The 20,912-nt window shown below is 41.3% G+C and overlaps 1 protein-coding gene across 4 annotated transcripts in view; it reads left to right on the top strand.

Moving 5' to 3' along the window:
- The window catches only part of TNNI3K (TNNI3 interacting kinase), a 307,291-nt gene that overhangs the window by 280,603 nt on the left and 5,776 nt on the right, over positions 1-20,912 (top strand). Inside the window, exon 24 of one of the 4 annotated variants that reach the window (XM_047725510.1) lies at positions 10,395-10,575. The exons of the other annotated variants lie outside the window; for them this stretch is intronic. Coding sequence (XP_047581466.1) covers positions 10,395-10,446 — 52 coding nt within the window. The 3' untranslated portion in view covers positions 10,447-10,575. Of the gene's footprint in view, positions 1-10,394; positions 10,576-20,912 lie in introns of those variants that run through there. 4 annotated transcript variants of the gene reach the window in all.

Genomic DNA, 20,912 nt, shown 5'->3' with positions numbered 1-20,912 from the left:
TAGAGCATTTAAAGCCAGATCATTTAGGCCCTTGTTTATTTTCACAATCAAGTATGAGACATGGTCTAATAAATGCATTCTTACCAAAATGTCAGGAGTAATTGTTTTTAAAACATTTACCCGCAACTCTACATTTTTTTAGAGGTTCACAAACTGACAAGCTGAAAGGGCTTTATGATCCTTTCAGCAACTGGTAAAACTGTATGTGTACTTGTACTGAAATGCTCATTATTAAGTCCAAGAGAAACATTGATGTAAAGGTTTGTTTTAATAGAAATTGCTTTTTTCCCCCCTCTCTGCTATTTAATAACCATTCATTACAGGAGGAAATTCTCAACAAGTTTATTGAGAATTAATTATGTACCATATTTATAGTATCTAATTTAATATTCCTAGCTACCTGCAAGGTAGATATTTTTACTTTGAAGATGGCAGAACTGGTCAAAACAGAAATTAGGCCCTGAAATAGTAAGTAGGGGGGTTGGGGTTGACCCCAGTCTGACTAACCAGAAAGCCCATGTGTGTTCTTTCCAGGACAGTATACGAAATTGTTTGGAATGCATGATGAACACAAGGTCAAGGCTATGGCTTCAAATGTGAGGGGATGCCATGGATTGAACTGTGTCCCCCAGAAAGACAGGTCAATGTCCTAACCCCCCAGTACCTCAAACCATGACCTTATTTGGAAATAGGCTTCTTACAGATGCAATAAGTTGAGGTCATACTGGAGTAGGGTGGGCCCTTAATCCATTACGAGTTGTGTTCTTCCAAGGAGAGGAGAGAGAGAATGCTATGTGAAGACAATGGTGGCAGAGGTGATAGCATCTACAAACCAGGAACATGGAGAATGACATCACGTCACCAAAAGCTAGAGACAGTCAGGGAAAAGGTTCTCCCTCAGAGCTTTCAGAGGGAACCAACTTTGATTTTGGACTTCTAGCCTCCAGAACTGTAAGAGAGTAAATTTCTGTTGCTTTAAGGTGTCCAGTTTTGGAATTTTGTTACAGCAGCCTTAGGAAATGAACACACGGGATAAAAGAGATTTACTGTGCCTAGGAACAAAACCAGCCAGAGACTTGATGTTAGGCTGATGCCCTGAGTGAGAAAGAGCAGTTACTTGTTATTTCCTTTCATCCTTTGTGGTTGTACAGAAAAACCACACCATACCTAATTTGAGATTTAAAAGACATTTTCTGGATATGTAACTAACCAAAGTTATAGTTAAATTCTAATATTTTGTACTACCCTTACATGTCACAAGGACACTGGGAGACGATGTGCTCTCTGAGGTCTCACTGGGGGGTCTCTTTGATGGTTGCTGTTGGCAACCAGTTCTACAGGAGGCACAAGTGAAGACCTAATTAAGGCAGGAGTCATGAAGAAATTGCAGGTAATTGAGGTCAAACACAACTGAGGTCGGGCAGGTGACTGACATCTGATTTAGTCAAACTAAGGAGATCAAGGTTTGACTCAGGCAGAGACAACAGGTGAGGCCTGGAGACTGATCACTGATGGAAATAATTAGAAGTGGGATCTGACAAGGACATTCAAGCTAGGTCAAACAATAAGTGTGATGGAATCTAAGGTAAGTCTGAGGTTTTCATCTTCAGAAACCTAGTCCTCTTCAGTTGGCTCTTATTTTGGACTGTAGATCTTCAGTTGTTGAAAGGACTATAGTACCCCATGCCAGCCTAATGCCCTGAAGAGCCAGTTTACCTCCTTTATTCCCACAAAAATGCTGATATCTGACTCAGTCAAGAAGGAGAAATTTGCCTTTTGTGGAGAATGTGAATAGAGAATAGTACTATTATCTTAAGAGCCTCACTAGGGAGGTGGGGGAGAGAGATCATCCATTTCCTGATAAAGTCATCCTCCAGGGATCTTCCAGCGGAAATTGTGCTGCGAATGTGAATCTGAAGAGTAAATCATTTATATCTATAATTTTATTGATCATAACTTAGGTATTTCAAGATTTTTAAAAACCTGGTCATTTCTTTTTGTTCTGAAATTTCCCATGAGCCAGGAAAAAATTAGCGAATGTTGAAGACTAGTCAATGAATGCTGCTATCCACTCATTCATTCGTCTGTTCGAGCACTACTTACTAGAATAGGGAGAGGGTTCCAAATTTCCAGATGTTTTGCTAATGCTGAAAACAAAGGCAAAAATAAGAAATGGTTCCTGATTGAAGATGATAAAAGTCTAGACAGTACAATGCAGTAAATGCCTGTACTTGAGACAGTGAGGCCATCTAGCGTGGGGCTTGTGTGAGGGTACTGTGACCAAGAAATTCACTGGGTTGGGGCCTATTCGTATAAGGCAGAGCTCAACAGGCAGTGAGCCTAGAGAAGCAAACCATGTCTGCTGCTAGGGACCTGGGCCATGGCATCTCTGCAGTAGATAGCATGGTCAACCTTGTCTTAAAGGAGGGTCATTTCCACAACTTTGCTATGGCCTGGAGAGGGGAAGGAGTGTCTAGTAGCAGAGGAGATCAGTTACAATATTGACAGAATTAGGCTTTAGTTAAGATTTGGCTAGGTCTGAAAAAGAAATGACAAGTTGTGGAGAGTGCTACAGTTTAACAATGGTAACATGATATCTACTTCCTATGTGGAGGAGGCATTGAATATTGTCATCACTAATACAAACATTTTATTTCTGCAGAAGTAGTAATGGATGTGCTCTCCTACATCCACACTTTCCCCAACCCTTACTATGATAGCTTAAGGCAGCTTATTTTTGGTATTTTCCAGTGTCTGAACATTCTACATAGAGGCATGTCCTTATTGACAATTCACACAAATGATCTCAGTAATTGCTAACCACATGGCAGACAATATTTTCTCTAGCATCCTCTACCCAAATGTGACAGAAGCCTAAAAGAAGTTTTTATAATGCATTTCCCATGAGCAGAATTGAGGAAACACTGATAAAAATTCCAAATAAAACAGAAACATCATTGTCCCCAGTCTCCCAATCTGTTGATGGAGATTATTTATGGCTTGTCCCCATTTTGGCAAATACGATTCATTATTATCTATCAGAGGAATCACCTTCAACACCTGTGAGAACTTTCTATGTGCAGTGTATCTGTAGGGATAATTCTTTTGAAGGAGGTTAATGACATTAATCCCATTTTACAGATGGGAATAAAAGCGACTGGTTTATCATGATCAGGTCAGATAGTAAATCAATGCCTCATTAACATTCATTAGAATTTTCACTGCATTCAATTTCAAATTAAGCTCCTTTCCTAAGGCACTTAATTATTATCAAGAACTTTCTGGCATTCACTCGTCACTGATTCATATGTCGAACAGTTGAGCCCACATATGTGCTAGTGGCTAAGACCTGCCTGGAACAGTGAGTGGATCAACTGAGCCAGACTATGGGAAGTAGTTCGGGATCAGTGCGGAGGTAGCCTTTAATAACAGTACTTAGTAATGGTGATATTTGTCGAGGGCTCCATTTGTGTAGGCACCATGTTATACATTATATATAATCTGTGTATAACTCATAGTAGCGATCTCAGACCTCCGTTTTTAAAATGAGGAATCTGAGACCTAGGTAGCAACTTGTGTAAGGAATATAGCTAGTTAGCCAAAAGGGGATTTGAGACTAAGCCATCTGAAGCCAGAGTTCATGGTCTTAATCACTAAGCCAATGTTTCTCAAATTTACTATGCATCAGAATCACCTGGAAGGCTTCTTAAAGCATAGATTGAGGGGCCTCCTCCCAGAGGTGTGATGCAGGGTTAAAAATTTGCATTTCCAACCAGTTCCCAGAGGATGCTGAGGCTGATGATTCAGATACCACACTTTGAGAACCACTGCTCTAAGCGATACTTAATGTAATCATCTTTGACTGTGCTCAGCATATACTAGGAAGCCATTCAAAGTTTTCAAGCAAGTGGTGACCTAGTCAGAGTTCTTGCTCAGAAAAGATGAATCTGGCAGCTATGTGTAGATGAATCTAGCAGCTATGCTAGAGGGCAGGTGACAGACCAAGAGTTTCTTAGTGAGAGTAAGGAGAAACAGAGAGTGGGCAATAGATCCTGGGAAATACTGGCCTGGTGGAGGGGACACAGAAGGTTTGCTGATTGAGGAAAAGGGGCCATTAGAGGTGACCCTCTACGCCTTGGTCAGGGTAGCTAGAGGAATTATCCAGCCCTTCAATAGGAATTGAAAGGATAGAAGGGACTTCCGCCTACTTATTTATGTATCTCCTGCTTCCACATAGCATCCTGCTATTTGTTCCCTTTATTTATTGTTTTTGTGTATGATATTTCCACGGCATTTTCCTTCTTCCTCTTTACCTACAGGACCAGTATAACCTAAGGGCAGTTGTAGACTCTTGGTCTTTTCTAAGATGTTTTTCTTATCCCTAGAGGACCTCTGATTCTCCTACTCCCACATCAACTCCTCCTGTTTAGCTCTGCACCAGGGTCTTAGTGAATTCTACTAATCATGACTAAGTTTTTGGTTTCTGTGTTTTATCAGAAGCCCATCTGGGAAACTTACTGTCAGTTACTAACCATCGTAAATGGTATTCAAAATAATATCTGTTTTTTAAGTTCAAAATTATTGTATTGGTTTTTTTGGTTTCACATTTTGCTTTTATGTAATTTCTTTTCCATAAGTAAAGGATGCATTTTTAAAACACCATTTACAAATATGCATCCTGAGAAAGCATTTAGTCTTCAATTTAAAACAAATTACCTTACCTTAAAAGTACAACTTTTAAAAGTCCTTAGATTGATTTTTGTAAACTAAATTACAGGGAAGCTAGAGTAATAGAAAACTTCTAAGAATCTCTTTATTAAGTAAATGGTTTTACAAAACAGTTCCACAGAATGTATCTTTAAAAGAAACTTCTGTTTTATACATGAATTTTCTCAAAGTGAGGACAGGTATCCACAATGAGGATACATTATGGCTGAGATAAACCAAAGATTAAAAATATAAAATAAAATAAATAAAAAACCAAAGGTTAACATTTATGATGTTCACCATTCTGAATTGTAAAGTATTTGTCATCTATGCCTGGATTATGAATGACATCCCCCCCCACCAAAAATTGACTGAATTAGGTTCAGAGTAGGTCTTTAGTATGAAAATGTAAATGGATTTCATTTAAATACAAACAGAATTCACATGACCTTGCCTCCTACTTTTCTTAAAAATTTGAGACCACCTCCATGACTGCCACCAAGTTTCCTCCTCGATCCCTATAAACTTCCTTAAAAACTTCATGAATCTTCTTCTGTTTATCTTCAGGTAGAGAAATAGTGCTTCTTTTCTGTGTCTAGCCTTTCCCTTTCTCCCAGGTCTTGCCCCATCCTCCCTTGTACTGATCACTTCCTCTGCCTCGGCTCTTTCTTCCTCAGTCTCTGCTTATCTCCATCAGCCTTCTCTCTCACCCCTGTCTTCTGACACCAAAAGTTATGTCTTACAACTTAAAAAAGGAACAACGTTATTGTTCTGCCTCCATTTTTAATACACTGATAACAAAAGAGAAGGAAGATACAAGGGAGCCCTGGAACATAGTGAGAGGTAGGGAGTCTTGGTCCACTATGGGGTGACACAGAGAGGAGACCCCTCTGAACTGTAACGTGTTTAATCATTGAAGTCAGACTAACAGAAAGCAGGGCAGCCCCTCACTAAACTTAGACCTAGAAGTTCTATGTGACGTTGATTCATCTTGGGGTACTTGCTTGAGGTTTCAGTTCACTCAGTTGGGAATAGTGGGGACATGGGAGCAGAAGTAAAAAGGAGCTTGAATAGTCCCGTGTTCCCTAGGGCAGTGTTGGAGTCCTATCTCTGAGAACACAGATCCAATTCTCTGTGCTCTGAGTACCCGGAACGGACAGTATTTCTCCTTTGGGCAAAAGATCTACAACCAGCTTTAGCCCCAGGACATTTTTAGAGGATGTCCTCTCCCTGTCACCAGGGGGGTTTGCAGAGGTGGAACTGTGACATATATGGAGCCTGTTACAATGGTGATAAGGGGCACATTCATGCAGTCCCACCGGCTGGGTCCACATTCTGGCAAAGCCATTTCCTATGCATAATGTTGGCCAAACTAATTAACCTCTTCCTATTTGCTTCCTTATCTATAAAACAAGGAAAATAATAGTACTCACTTCATGATTATTGTGAAGATTGAGTGAAACAATGTCCATAAACCTTAAAACATCTGGTACATAGTTACTGCTCAATAAATGTTAGGTATTATATGAAACAGATATTACATCACAAGAAATTCCTACCTAATCATATACATGCATGCACACACACAGACACTCAAACACACATACATATTCTACATTAAATGCCACTGTTTTTTGTAAAGCCTTTTTAATTTCTTTCCTTTCTTCCTTCTTTTGCTTAGCAAATAACTGGTAAAGACCCCCTATCCTCCAGGCATGGGGGATATGGTGATCAACAAGGTAGACCCAATCCCTGCCCTCACAGAGCAGTTGAAGACCATTTTCAGCAAAGCATTATAAACTTTATGATAAGAAGGGCACAGAATCAAACAGGCGAATTTTAATGAATAAATTGTAAATGGGTGTTTCTAGTTATTTCTATGTAAATATTAAGTGTTTTGATCCTGAAAATAAGTAGAAATTTCTCTAAAACCTGTGCTGGTCTCTTTAATGCCATTTGCGTTATGAATCATAACCACTCAAAAGCCTAGAGTGATTGTGGGTCTGCATCTAACTGTTGTTAATTGTCTAAACAGGTAGCTGGGATCCAGGTAGAGCAAAAAATCTGGATGAAAGAGATATATCGATATCCTTCCAAAGACGGACCATAGGAAGTAATTACTATCTGCCTTAGTTCCCACCCTTCTCACTTTTCCTACTCTCTCATGCTGAGATTCACTGGCCAGGGATTTTTTTTTTTTTTTAATCTGGTTCAGGCTCTATTGGAAGCTGAACATAGCAGGTGAAGCATTCAGGCGCGTGATGAATCAGGGCCAGACACAAATAGTAGACTGTGGACTCCGGGGCTTCAAAGAAAGGCATTAGGGCAGTTCTATGCTTGGAGCTGATGCTTGCACTTGCTAAGAGCCGGAATCCGAAGGAGGCGGCCTCTGCACCATGCCCGTAAATAAAGGAAGTGTGTGCCTAGCGTTCCTATAGGAACGTGGGGCAGCTCGGATTACCCATTCCCCAGACTCGGTTTCCTTTCAGTGGGGCGTCTTCCATTAAGAGGTAGATGGAGGGGGTACACCTCCAGAGTGGTGCCTGGGGGATATTTGTAATGGGCATTGCATGACTCATTCTCCCAACACGGTATAGAAGACTTACTCCTGAGGATATATCTTTAAAAAACAGCATGAAAAAGAGGGGATCTGACTTTCCCCCACATATTCCAAAAATGTAAAGCAGTTGTTTGCTAAGTCTTTAAAGTGTGTGTGTGTGCGCGTGTGCATGCGTGTGTTTGCGCACACATAGTACCCAAGGAAGCAATCCCGAGATAACATTCATTTTCTGGTTGGAATATTTATTATGGATTCAAATGTGGATTAAAATTGGTGTTTTTTTCAGGTTCAAAATCTGCTCTCTTCTTACCTTAGCCCCTGACTTTAGTGGAAACGTTGTCTATTTGCCTATAGAGGGAATTCATGATGAGACTGTGAATACCTAAAACTCAGTTTTGCATGATTCAAATCATCAACAGGCTCACGACCAGAGGCCCAAATTTCTAACACCATGCCCGAATGTCCACTCGAAATTGAAAAATCCAAACTACTAATGAGAGGCAAGAAGCCCACACACTCACTTCACTCAGGCAGATCGCAGGACTTCCTGTCCTGTGTCAACACTGTGAAGCATTGCATGTGTGTCCCGAGTCCTCTCCTCCCTGTTACTGGCCCCGTTACTCACCTCAGGCGAAGGACCTGAGCTTTCTGCTCTTTAGTGTCTTCACAAAAAGTAATGACGGCATTAATAATAATATCCGTCCCTCGTGATTGCCACAAAGCTTAAATGAGATTTTAAACATAAGCGAAATAGGTGTTCTAATACTTATGATTTTAAAAAGTGCTTTTAGAAACGTTATCCTAATTGATCCTTCTGTGAAACATCTGGCTTTGTTAAAAGTCACGTATCACAGAATTGTGAGTGTGATGTTTGTGTTTTGCTGTTCCCTGGGTTGTGTATCTAAGAGAAGGAGGCAATTCTCCTAGGCCCCAGGTCCAAAAGCACAAGTAAATGTGGAGCTCCTGCTTTCACTAAAGAAGTGCTTTTGCAAACTTTGGCATTTGGCCACAGCCGTATTGTGGCCAACCACAAACACAGTGAGTAATTTTTTCTTTTCTGCAGTGCCCACAAAATCTCCAGTGAATTCTTCTCTGTGAAAAGTCTTGAAAGCACACAGTGTGATAATTGATACCAGATAGTATTTGGAAGCATTCAGAGGAGCCTATTAGGTATTTTAGTAGCCTGATCTATGCCCCGTTCAGCTGGTTTTGGAAATCTGCAGAGAGGTGCCTCTGTGGGCCTGCCTAGAGTAGACAGGTTTGGCCCTTCCAGGAGGGCGGGGTATGTTGCAGGTTCTCTGCACCTGGTACTATGTGGACCCCAGGGCTGCTGCCTAGTGCCATCGGCTGTGGCCAGACCTGAGGTAGGGCCAGCTGGTGACTGACTGCAGGGACTCCCCAAACCCTTTCCTATTTAAAAATTGTAGCAGGAAATACATCAGCAGAAAGCCACATAAATGTCTCCAGAAAGAAACTTCGTAAGCGATTTTCCATTTTTCTCACTTCTGAGGGCTGTGGACATTCTTTAACTCATTCATTCAGTTAGCAAATATTTATTCAGAGCCTACACTTCTAGGTTCTGCAATACAGCATCAGATAAAACAGACAAAACAATCCCTTCCCTCATGGAGCTTTTACTCTAGTGAGGAAGGAGGGTGACTTTTTTTTAAAGAAAATTATGAAATATAGTAAAGCAGGGGTGATGGATAGGGGGCACAGAAAGAGATGTGATTTGCAAATTTCAACAGAAAGATCAGGGAAGACCTCAGCCAGAAGATAACATGTGAGCAAAGATGTGAACAGAGTGAATTCGAAAACCATAGGCCTCTAGAGGAGAGCATTCCAGATTGTGGGAACAGTAAGTGCAAATTCCCTGAGGTGAGATCATGTCTGTGAATTCCAGGAACAGCCAGGAGACCAGAAGGAGCAAAACAACCCTAGGGAAGAGTAATAAGAGACAAAGTAGAGAAGGGCAGGCAGCCAGATCATGAAGGAGGCACAGGCCATTGGGAGGACTTGGGTGTTTCCTGAGACTGAGACACCTGCCTCCACAGGGGTCTGAGCAGAGAAGTCACGTGATCACACTGCTTTTTAAAAGGATCACCCTACCTGGTGTGCTTTATGGCACTGAGAGGAGTGGTAGTCAATTCCTTCTTTCTTTTAAACTTACTTTCCTCTCATTCAATTACGTAATAAATATTTAACTTAGCCTAGGCTGTGGGTTGGGCACTGGGGAAGACTGATAAGTGATGGAAAAGCAACGATGAACAATTTGATAGAGCCCATACTAGGGAGGGCAGCTACCCAAGCACTGGGGAGCAGGAGTGAAAGCAAGGCATGGGGGAGGGTTGCGTAACTTGGTCACAAGCCACAGCTTGGCAGTGGTGGTGCCAGAACTAGAAACCTTATGCTACTGTCCACTCAGCCAGCCTGCCCGGAGCACTGGGGCTGAGACAGGAGGCCAGGGACATGACCAGGAGTTCAGGTCCATTAGATTCATTTATTAAATATTGTGGAGAGCACACTCTGCACCAGGCCCCAGATGCCAGGGCCACAGAGGTAACTAACAGAACATGACTCCCATTCCGAAAGTGGGTGCAGTCTGGAGTGCCCCGTATCAAGGCTTCATAAATGCCAACATAAAACTAACCCTGGAGGTCTAGCTATGCAGCCAGTCACAGGACACTTCTTCCAGAAGCCACAGTCGTGTTCCTGCCAAAACAGAAGGCAGGAGCAGTGGTGGGCTTAGCAGGAAATGTCAAACCCTAGGTTGCCCCAGGATTCAAAGAAGCTTCACAGCACATCACACCAGAGTAGGGTAAGAGCCCCCACGTTACTGGCAGGAGAAGAGCTTTTCAATAAGAACAAGGCACCCTAGCAACATAATACCATTTTGTTATTCAGGGTCTGACAGCAAAGAATACACAGAGGAGGCAGGGAAAGCTTTGGTGTTGTATGATGAGGCAAAGGTCCCAGAGGTTTAGTATACATTCACTTAAAACAAAAACAAAATAAAAAAAAATTGCTTGTAATTTTGTAACCTCCTTAGGGTGTTTCAAATGGTTTGTGAAGATCAATGTTCTACATGTTCAAAGAGTTAAGGGAGTTTTCAAATCTTTCCATTCAGACTGGCCTGTCATAAAGAACAAAGGAACATGGAATTTCTTGCAGGGATCTGAATCCATACAACAGAGCCTGGAGATGTTCAATCAACAAAGATGGCCTTTGAACTTTTCTCAATCCAAAAGGGGAAACGAATATGTACTGCTCTGTAGGCGCCTCTCTACTTGCCACTTTTATCTTCCGTCAATAAAATTGGTTTTGTAATTTCTACTTATGTAGCCACCCAGGGGCCATTATTATAAAATAGTGGTTAAAAGCTTGGGCTCCGACGGGCCCGAGTTCAAATTCAAGTTCGACTACTTATAAGCTGTGTGACCTGAGGCAAGTTAGTTGAGCTCTCCGAGTCTCACGCGTCTTACCTACAGGATGAAAATAAGAATATCACCTCCTTCATAATGTTGCAGTGAGCGTTAAATGAGAATGTGATTTGTACAAATCTGATATATGGTAAACACGGAATAAATGTATACTCTATTTCTTTTCTGTTTTGCCATTAGCACATCTATTTCCATCTTGATTATTCCTCTTCTAAGAGGAACTACTAAAATGAAAGATGAGTGGAGATCCTACCTCATTGGGATTGCACTGTTTGGCCCAAAGGTAGAAGATGGCTTAGAGAAACATCACATAGAGGGTTGATCTGTTGCTCCAACGGAGGCGTTGATAAACTATGCCCCCGGGCAAAATCTAACTCTCTGAAGTTTTTTTTATGAAGTTTTTCTGAACACAGCCACACTCATTTGTTTACATATTGTCTATATCCACTTTTGTTCTGTAATAGCAGAGTTAGACAGTTGCAACAGAGACCCTATGATCTGCAAATTCTAAAATATTTACTATCTGCCCCTTTACAGGAAAATGTATCTGACCCTTGTTCTAGGAACTTAAAAAATCCAAATTTTTTTCAAGTCATGTAGCTCTGAAACTGAATACATTGGAAACTTATCTCCCCAATGGAAAAATAATAAGGCTTCCTTCAAGAAGTCAGACCGTTTACTTACCCTGGTCAATCCCAGAGGACACAAAGATTCATAAAGCAGCATCGCCAGTCCACATGCTAGTCAGATGAATATGCACTGTGAGGCAGGTTCTGCCAATGACGAGAGCCAATGCCTCGAGCAGCACTGAGGCCACTGTGGTTCCTGCCTCTTTTCCATATGGCCCTCACCTCTATCCCAGAAGCCATGGTGTTTCGTTTCATTTGTGTATCTGTAAGACTACCGAAAACCACTGAATGTATGAGGATACCCTAACAAAGAATCACTCACAGATTTCTCTGGCAAAGAGAGGAGGGTGGAATAGGCTGGACAGGAAAGAGGAGTAAGGAGCCTTCTGCAGAGGTCACTGTTCCAATGCATGTAACAGGAGGATGTAGCTCATTCTTGGGCAGTGGTTGAAGAAATGGCAGGAGCTGATAAAAATAAGCACAAGTATAGTTGCAGGGGAGGAATCACCATTCACTCATTTAGTAGATATTTATTGGATACCTAGTTCATGACAATTAGTTTAAGGCACTGGGGATCGAGACACAGTAGTACATGAGACAAACCAGTCCCTGTGGTCATGAAACTTGCCCTCCAGCTGGAAGAGGCAGGCCATCTTAATTTGGGCTCCTCCAAAAAAAAGGCCGTGAGACAAGGATTTGCGAGAATCCCCCTCCCACCCCCCACCCAGGATGTGATCTCAAGCACAGTGAAGGAAAGAAAAGTAAATAAGGGGGTACGTTAATGAGTAAGTCACTGCCGTGAGCAACTAAGACTTCATTTCATGTTGTGTACTCTGAGGGTATAGGCCATGGCTCAGAATTTTCCCAACAAAGAGCAAGGATGATGGAGGATTTATCCACCAACTCCTGTTCCTCCCTGGTGGAGGCTCATTAAGGTGGGTGGAAGGAGAATTAGCTATTCATCCCCACCTTTAAGGACAGACATAGGAAACCATGGGCAGGTATAGAAAATTCTAAAGGTGACTACCCAAATAGAACAAGGCAGAGTACTACATCTGGCTACACAGGTGACAAACAATGAACAAATACTCAAGAAAATGAGATGGTGGTAAGTACTATGCAGGCAGTTAGAACAGGTTGATAAGATACAGAGTCAGAGTGACTGGAAGGCTAGTTTAGTTGGGCTGGTTAGAATGATGTGAAAACAAGGAAGGGCCTGGGGAACAGCATGCAGCAGGGGGAAAAAGCAAGTGAAGAGTTCATCAGACAGGAAAAAGAGGAGATATCGAAGTCCTCTGTTGTAGATACAGCACTGGAGGCAGGTGGGAGTGTTACGGAGTAAAGTCCACTGAGGGTAGACACCAAACCACGAAGGTTCATTAGCCAGAACAGGGCATGAGAATGTTGTTCTGCATGTGTTGGGTAGTCCCTGAGGGATTTTGAACAGGAACATGACATAATCTGATGAACATTTTTAAAAGTTCATCCTGGTTACTCCTCTTCCCTTCCCCTTTCTTACAAAAGCCATTAGATAGGGCTGAGCAAGGTTGACGTCTTCACGAGATGTGGAACAGGATATCTGAATCCAAGTAGGGTACAGAGAATGTCTATGTGGGTGATGAGAGTTGTGGGTGACAGCTGCCTGGCCTGAGGTGTCAGACTAGAGCGGGAGGAAGGAAGGTTTTCCACGAGGGTTTTGGTCTACCCAGCCAAGATAATAGAGCCCAGGTATTGTAAGGAAGGCATCCATAGGGGGAGAAACCTGATATGGGAGGTCGGGGTCCGAGCCTAGGAAGGAGGACATCTGTGAGATGGGTCAGTGAAGCAGTGACCCCACGTGAGGTGTCAGATCCCATGCACAATGGGAAGAATGTTCATGCAGGGAGGTGGTGGCCACAGTGGTTCTGTGCAGATTGAGAAGGGTGTCAGTTACAAGAAGGTGCCTGGTGTGGGGAAGTTGGAGCATGAGGGTGGTAAAGAGGGTATAAGCGTAGCAGGCAGCCCTGTGCTAATGATGGGAACCCACAGAGGGTAAGGAGGGCATCACACGGGGCACAGCTCTGTACTGAGTACTGGACTAAGAGAAGAGAGGAGGTAAGGTAAGAGAGGAGGCACCAGCCTGGGGCAGACCAGGGAGGAAATAGCCCGGAGTGGGGTGTCAGAACCCAAGAGGGGAAGGGAAGCAGCCACATGGAAGCAAGAGTGGAAACCATGTGGGGTAAAGGAAGATGTCCAGATATGCTTTGAGGGATGGGGGTGTGACAGCACCCAGAGATTTGTACATTTGGAAGCAATGATCAACCAAGTAAATATATTAATGATAATGGGGACCAGGTTTCTCACTGTCTGAATGGACACTGTAATGTTAGATTGGATTGGAGATAAAGGTATGAATGTATGATTTGAGGGTGGCAGGAGAGGTCTCAATGTATTTACCCAAGGATGTATATACACGCATGTTCTTCACCTCTACCTGCTCAGTGAGAGGGTCTGGGAGCAGCAACACTTCAACAAGGAACACACCAAGCACCCAGATCTTGATTTCTAAATACTGTTCTCCACAAAAAGGGAAAAGGGTACTTTGGAAAAACGACAGATTTCAAGGCTGGGACAAGGAATGCACAAAGTAAGCCTGGAACGTCTGGTGCCAGAAAGTAAAGAGATACTCAAAGATGAGTCTATATCAAAGGACAGCTTAAAGGGGCTCCTGCTTGCCAACTATAAGATAATTTAAGCAGCAAAATAATGACAGTAACATTATAATCCATTGAATAAAATAGTAACTGTAAATCCATACTGATATAAATAAGTGAAGATATTGAAATTTAGTTGAGATATGGAATATTTATATAGTCTCAAAGTAACTCCCCACAAAATACTTATTAATTACAAAAAGAGTCATTTTGTAATAGTGGGTCCTCTCAGACACCACCTTAACCAAGTAATGAAAATTAAGAACACAATAATGGGTCAAATGACAATGTGACAGGATACAATGAAGAGAACACAGCATCATTTTTGTGATGCTTCTAGCCAAAAATACATAATTGTAATTTAATCATTAGTAAGCCTCAGACAAACCAAACTCAAGGATATTCTGCAAAATAACTGGCTTGTTCAAAAATATTCAGGGTCATGAAACTCAAAGACTGAGAAACTGTCTCCAATTGAAGGAAATCAAAGAAACAGAACAACTAAATGCAGTGTATGACTCTGAATCTGATCCTTTTGCTGGAAGGAACATTATTGACACAATGCACAAGTCTTGAATGGCATCTGAGAGTAGATGAAATCAGAAGATTATGTTAGGCTATATAGGAGAATGTCTTTATTTTAGAATGTTTGGGAAATGATAGACATCAGATTGGCAACTTACTCTCAAATGGTTCAGGATTTTTTTAAAAAATGTACCACTGTTGCAACCTTCCTTCATTTTGAGATTGTTTCAAAATGAAAGTTAAAATTTTATGTATTCACTTTAGCCATTTGATTTCCTAGGTCTTTGCACATGCCCCAACCTATACCTATCCCAGAAGTCCCCTCCCCTCGAGAACCCTTGCTTGTCCTGCATTTCCTCTGTGAAGGGAGGGTACCCTGTGCAGGATGTACTGTGTCCCCAGGCACTGAAGTTTACCTGTACATGTCTATATTTCTGTTTACCCCAAAGGGTAGAGTCCATGTCCATCACACTCATATCTGCGTTCTTAGCACTCAGCACAGCACCTGGCATTGGGCTTGATAATTAACCACGGAAAGAAGGAGAGAGACAAAGTTATAGGTATAAAATTGGAATCTTGGGGCACCTGGGTGGCTCAGTGGGTTAAAGCCTCTGCCTTCAGCTCAGGTCATGATCCCAGGGTCCTGGAATCAAGCCCCACATCGGGCTCTCTGCTCAGCGGGGAGCCTGCTTCCCTCTCTCTCTCTCTGCCTGCCTCTCTGCCATCTTGTCATCTCTGTCAAATAAATAAATAAAATCTTTAAAATAAAATAATATTGGAGTCTTTTCTAGAGATAACTGAGTTAAGAAGAGCAGGTTGTTTATGTGCTGCCTGGCCTGTGTTGAAATTACAGCTGTGTGATCCTGAACCAGACTTAGACTCCTTTCCCACACATGTAAAACAGGTTGTAAGATGGAGCAAATGTAATAAGATTCGCAAGGCATCTAGCAGAGTCCTTGACGCTTAGCAGGTAGGCAACAAATTTTTGTTTCCCCTTCACAAAGCTTCGACCTCCTTCTTGGTAAAATGGGAGGCAGGAAAATGGAGGAGTGAGAGGTGAGCTTTATGACCATCATGCTCCCAAGATCTTCTAGTTCTAAAATTTCAAGTACTTTCCCTCTTTTTGGATAATAGTAAGTACAGAAGGTGAAGGATAAGTGAGTTTTTACTGTATTTCAAGGGTGGTCCTTAGTTGTAGCAGTCAAGGCATGCTAAGTGCCCCTCCTACTGGATTGCACAGTTCCTCATTTATACCTGCTAAAAATATAGGTAAATTGAGAGGCAGTGGTATTGTTAGGTACTGTTGAGCACATTAAAAATTTATGAGCCATCAAGGAACTAGCACACAGTTTCAACTTTTGCTGCATTTTCCCTTATTCATAATTCTTTCCCTAATTGCTTTTTCCCTTAAAAATGGGGGAGCCGAGACCTTGGATATTTGCCTAATGGCTCAAACAGAGCCACGACCCATTGCCAAGTCTTTCAGGCCTTTTATAGCCTGGGGACATTTGCCACTGAAAGAAAGCTGATGGGTTTGATTTTCCTGAAAGAGATATTTTGCACTGACCTCTGGCCCCATTAAATACTTTGGCCATTGCCCATTCACTGTAATGGGAGCAATAAATTTGTTTTAATTTAGGACGTTATCAAGTAGGGAATATTGACAAAGACAAAATAACATTATGAAAACAGCCAGGATGAAATCATGAATAAATAAATATTTTGAACTTAGCTGATAAATTAACAAATGCTTATTCATAAGAGTCTGACTGGACTATTTCAAAGTTAGGCTAAAGGTGACCCCATTTCTAATAGAAATGTCGTCTTTCTCTTTCAACCAGTGAAAAGGTGGGCTACATAGACATTGCAAGGCATAGAAAGGCATTTATCCATTGTGACAGATCTGTTTTAAATAGATCTATTTGTTTTCAGCTAAATGCCAAAAGGAACAGCCAGATGACTCTAGCGCCTTTTCTATGGCAAAGCATTTATTTTCCTTGTGTAAACACCTTTATTAGGGATTGCAGCAGGCTGTTTCTCTACCTTTTCTTTCTATTAGTCCCTTAGATTAACATCAAAGAACTGAAATTCTTGTTAGATGTTACCTGTATGTGTTTCATTTTGAGTGAAAGAAATGACTTTTAACTTGGGTACATTCCTCTTGAGGAAGGGGATAAAGGTGCATATGCCATCGATCCCCTCACTAATATTTTTTCATAAGTAACATGATTATAACAGATGGCCAAAAAAAAAGAAAAAGTCCTAACAAACCACAAACCATATTTGCAAAGCTGTGAGGTCTTAGATGGTGTTGGCTTTGCAAAGTCCAAATGACTAAATCTTCTAGGTTACCAGTAGCCTGAGGGCATCTTTAGCTGCATAAAAACTAATTGGACCAACTTGAATGGAAGAAAATTGTGCCTGATGTCTTTAATCACACTAGTAACCTAATGGTTTCCTGTTTGACATAGCCAGGGCAGTGTTTAGGAAGATGAATCCATGCATGCAGCTTAGAAAACCTTGCACAAGATCAGACAGTCGTGGGGAAGCATAAGCATCCCCTTTAGCAAGTTTATTGTGTGTGTCTCAAGTTTTGGCACAGGGACAGGTAAGCCATTGTTGGAGAGGGGAAAGTAAAAAAATTTTTAAAAGATCTAACTAAGCAGGACACGAGAAAGCTGATGCTTTCTTGCATCATAGGTTTCCCTATGATGATGAAAGGTATTTCTCTATGAGGAATGTCATGTTCATCTTTGTATGCCAAGAATCCAAAAGTCAAGAAAGGGCATGGGCTGGAAGTCTGAAGACCTTTTGTTCAAGTTCTGGTTCTACCTCTTGCTAGCTCTGTGAGTTACTGCAGGTTGTTCAATCGGAGCCTGGTATAGGATGGAGGTAAAGTTAATGCCTTCCCAGATACCTCATGGGGGTTTGATAAAAATGCTCTAAGCTAATCAGTATAAAAGTATGTGCCAACCACAAAGCCCTCTACAAACCTAGTAATCATTATTCTATCATCATGGTAGAACTTACTGTTCCGTGTCTCTTTGTTCTTATTTAGTTGTTTCAATTTCACTCTTGCTTTCAAGCCATATGGACTCTATTCATTTGCTATAATTCACCAAATCAAAGTCCCCGGCTCTGCAAAAACCACACTTGGAAGAATGTCATAAAGATGGTTTCTTTTGGACTGGGTGCCCACCTGATGTCTCCTTTGGAATGTAATTCAGTCAGAGGCAGTCATGGCACTAGCAGATATTCTGAGAATTCATGAAATCCCACAGCCAAAACCATGATCCATTGCTCCAATACCAAAAGCATTTGGCAGACTATAGTTTGGAAGCCACAGTCCTGGCTGCTTTTGAGGCTCTGAATGGGGCCATTTGAACTCGCTGTGGTCCTGCCCACTCCCACCACTATGGAGAGAAGGCACCCGAGTTCCCTGGACTCTCTTTAGACAGTCTTTTTCTTACTTCCTCACGGGCTTTGCTTCACAATATACCTTCCTGGAGTAAGAGATGACAGAGTGATTTGGAGGTTTTCTCCACCTCTCAGGCACTGCAACATGAAGAATCTACAGATTTATCTTCTATAAAAACTTCTATGAAGCAGCTCAGGGGTTTTCAGCACCAGCCTTACACAACCTGTCGTTCAAATCCTTAATGATGGGTTTATGTGATAAGCGATTTCTCCACACTTTCTGTTTGCTTCATCTTAGATGGCAGTGTGGTTCTTCCTTTGAAATAGACCACAAAAAGAGCTGGTTCCTTCCGGCAAATATCAGGGTTCAGTGACTATTTGAAATGAAATGTCTATAGACAAAACGCTGCAAACACCACCTCGAGTAGGAGCAGTAATGAGTAGCTAGGTATGCCGTGGCACGTGTGTGGAAATCGGCCGTTCGGTCCTGGTCAAATGGCAGACACTTCAGATAAGGAAGATAAAAATCTTCTGCCTAAGTGGGAAATGCAATCTCATCTGCCTTTCCAACATATGAAAACCAGTTTCACGAAGTCTACATGGTTCATGACTACCTTCCAAAGAATCATGGAACATAAGAAATGGAGGGACCTGGAATGTCACATCATTTGGATCCCTCTGTAGCCCCCACAACCATGAGGTACTTCAGCCATATCTCAAAAACTTCCAGAGATGGGACAGTGTCCCCTTCTAGAAAAACTCAATCTGTTTGGGGGCAGTTCTAACTTTAGGAAATGTGATATTGTCTTTTAACTATTCCCAGTGTCTTAGCCTCAGCCTTTACCCTGAAGATGGAGAATGTCACCTACCTGAAGTCTGTGTCAGTTCTTCACTTATTCAACCAGTGACAATTCAATCTAACCACCTGTCATTTGGCACTGATCTCCCCTTCTTACCTCCAAGCAATGAGAAGAAACTCTGTCCAGTATCTGTGGGAATCCAGATGTACGTTCTTGTGTATGGGTTCCCCTTTAAATTTATCCTCAACGAAAAGAGATAAAGCAAATCTAACATGGTGTCTTTTATTTTTTCTTCTTACTGAGCCCATGGTAGCTTCTAGTAATCAGTGCTTTTTTTTTTTTTAAGTGTACAGAAAAACTCTGTTTTAATATTCTTTTCTGGATTTTTGCCTAGAATGTACATTAATCCACTAGTTTATAGACTCTGCCTTCCTCCTGCTCTGAAGAATTGAAGCTATATTTGGGTATATTCTATCATCTAGCACTTTCCTCACTTTTCATAGCTCTTATGTAATCTTACATACATATTGATTGACTTGAGTTTGGATAATACTTTTTGCTTAATGTGTTGGTCATGAACGTCGTTATCTCTGCATTCCTTTCAGCCAACATAGCCTCCTAGTTTAGAATGTTCTTGTCTTTGCTCATGGTGTGTAAGTCCATTCTCAGACCACGTGACTGACTATAAACATGCTAGCTTGTGCCGACAAACAATGGTCTGACTGGCATGCACACACAAAAATGCAGATTACATATTTTGGGGTTGAGTATGAACTGGCCTATTTAGTTAACCATCTACTAGGTAGTCTATACACACAAAGCTTGGATTGAAAAGCAGGAAATATTTTCTGAATTTTAGTTCTGCTCTTCATTTTAGATAAATTATTCATCCCCTGGTGTGCCTTTGTAAGAGACAATGGCTGATGATTGTGTTTATCTTTACATATACATCACAGAGCTAGTTTGAAGTATTTAGCCTAAAACGACTGAAACCTTTTTTAGTACTTAAATAAGAAATGTCGATATAATGGGGTTGTGTGCAAAACTAACATAAAGACTCTGTTATTCTCTTTAAAGGAGAAAACGTCACTACATTCCCATTAAACAAATGCATGAAATTACCCATATAATATTCTATATCATTCATATATATGCCTATATATGACATACAGCATCCTTTTAGCAAAAAGAAGGCTACCTTGTTGACTAGTAATATTGAAACACTGCAAAACTGAGTGTTTTTCTTACCTGCCATTAGTTCACACTTACTTAAGTGTGTGAACATAAGTTCACACTTACAGCGACATCACTGGACACGTCGATTTTCACTGACCACAACTTCAGCAAACACAGGTCCTGCTGGTGTGTCCCTTAAACTCTGGGCTTCTGTGAAACTCCTGCTGAAGTCTGGGTGCACATGGGTTGAGGACAACTAGTTCCATTGATCAGGGTCTGGTTTCTCCTGCTTTGTTTGACCTGGGCGTGCGTGGCCTCCATCTGTCTGTCATCCTAGAACAGTGTCCAGAGCCAGCCCATGTGGTATTTCTTGGGCAGGAAGGTTAAGTCCCCTGGCATGAATTGCATTCAGCAACTGAATAAATAAGACAGCTTGGGGATGGGTTTTTATTCCTAGGAAACCAGATAGCCTTTTTGATGATAAAATATTTATTCCCCATTATCTTGTTGTTGCCAAGACTACTATGGACAGTACATTTCTTAAAAGGAGCTAGATTGCTAAAGAGGCTTTAGTAGGTAAATTTTGGGGTATCAGCAGGTCCATTTTATTTTGAAAAATATCTCATATGACATTTGATTGCCCAGAACTGAGTGTGGTTTGCCACTTAATGTTGATTCAGCTAATACCATGTCCCACTTTAAGTCAATACTTTTTCTTCTTTTTAATCATTGTTTTCCCCTAAAAAAGAACTTCACTTTATCTCTTAAGAAAGTGAGGCCAAACATGTCATCATTTTAAGGCAAAGTAAATTAAACAGTGTGCATTTATATTAGAGTTTAGAAAAATCTAACTTCTTCAAATGAACATTTTGTAATAACCTTATTTTACACACTTTAATTATTTTAATTATTTACAAAGTACCAGCTAAGCACTGTGGGAGATCCAAAATGTCAGACAGGACCTC

This window comes from Lutra lutra, chromosome 4 (genome assembly GCF_902655055.1).
Source record: "Lutra lutra chromosome 4, mLutLut1.2, whole genome shotgun sequence".
In the NCBI taxonomy this organism is placed as follows: domain Eukaryota; kingdom Metazoa; phylum Chordata; class Mammalia; order Carnivora; family Mustelidae; genus Lutra; species Lutra lutra.
Note: the sequence above shows the minus strand (reverse complement) of the source record. Positions and strands in the feature narration are given on the sequence as shown.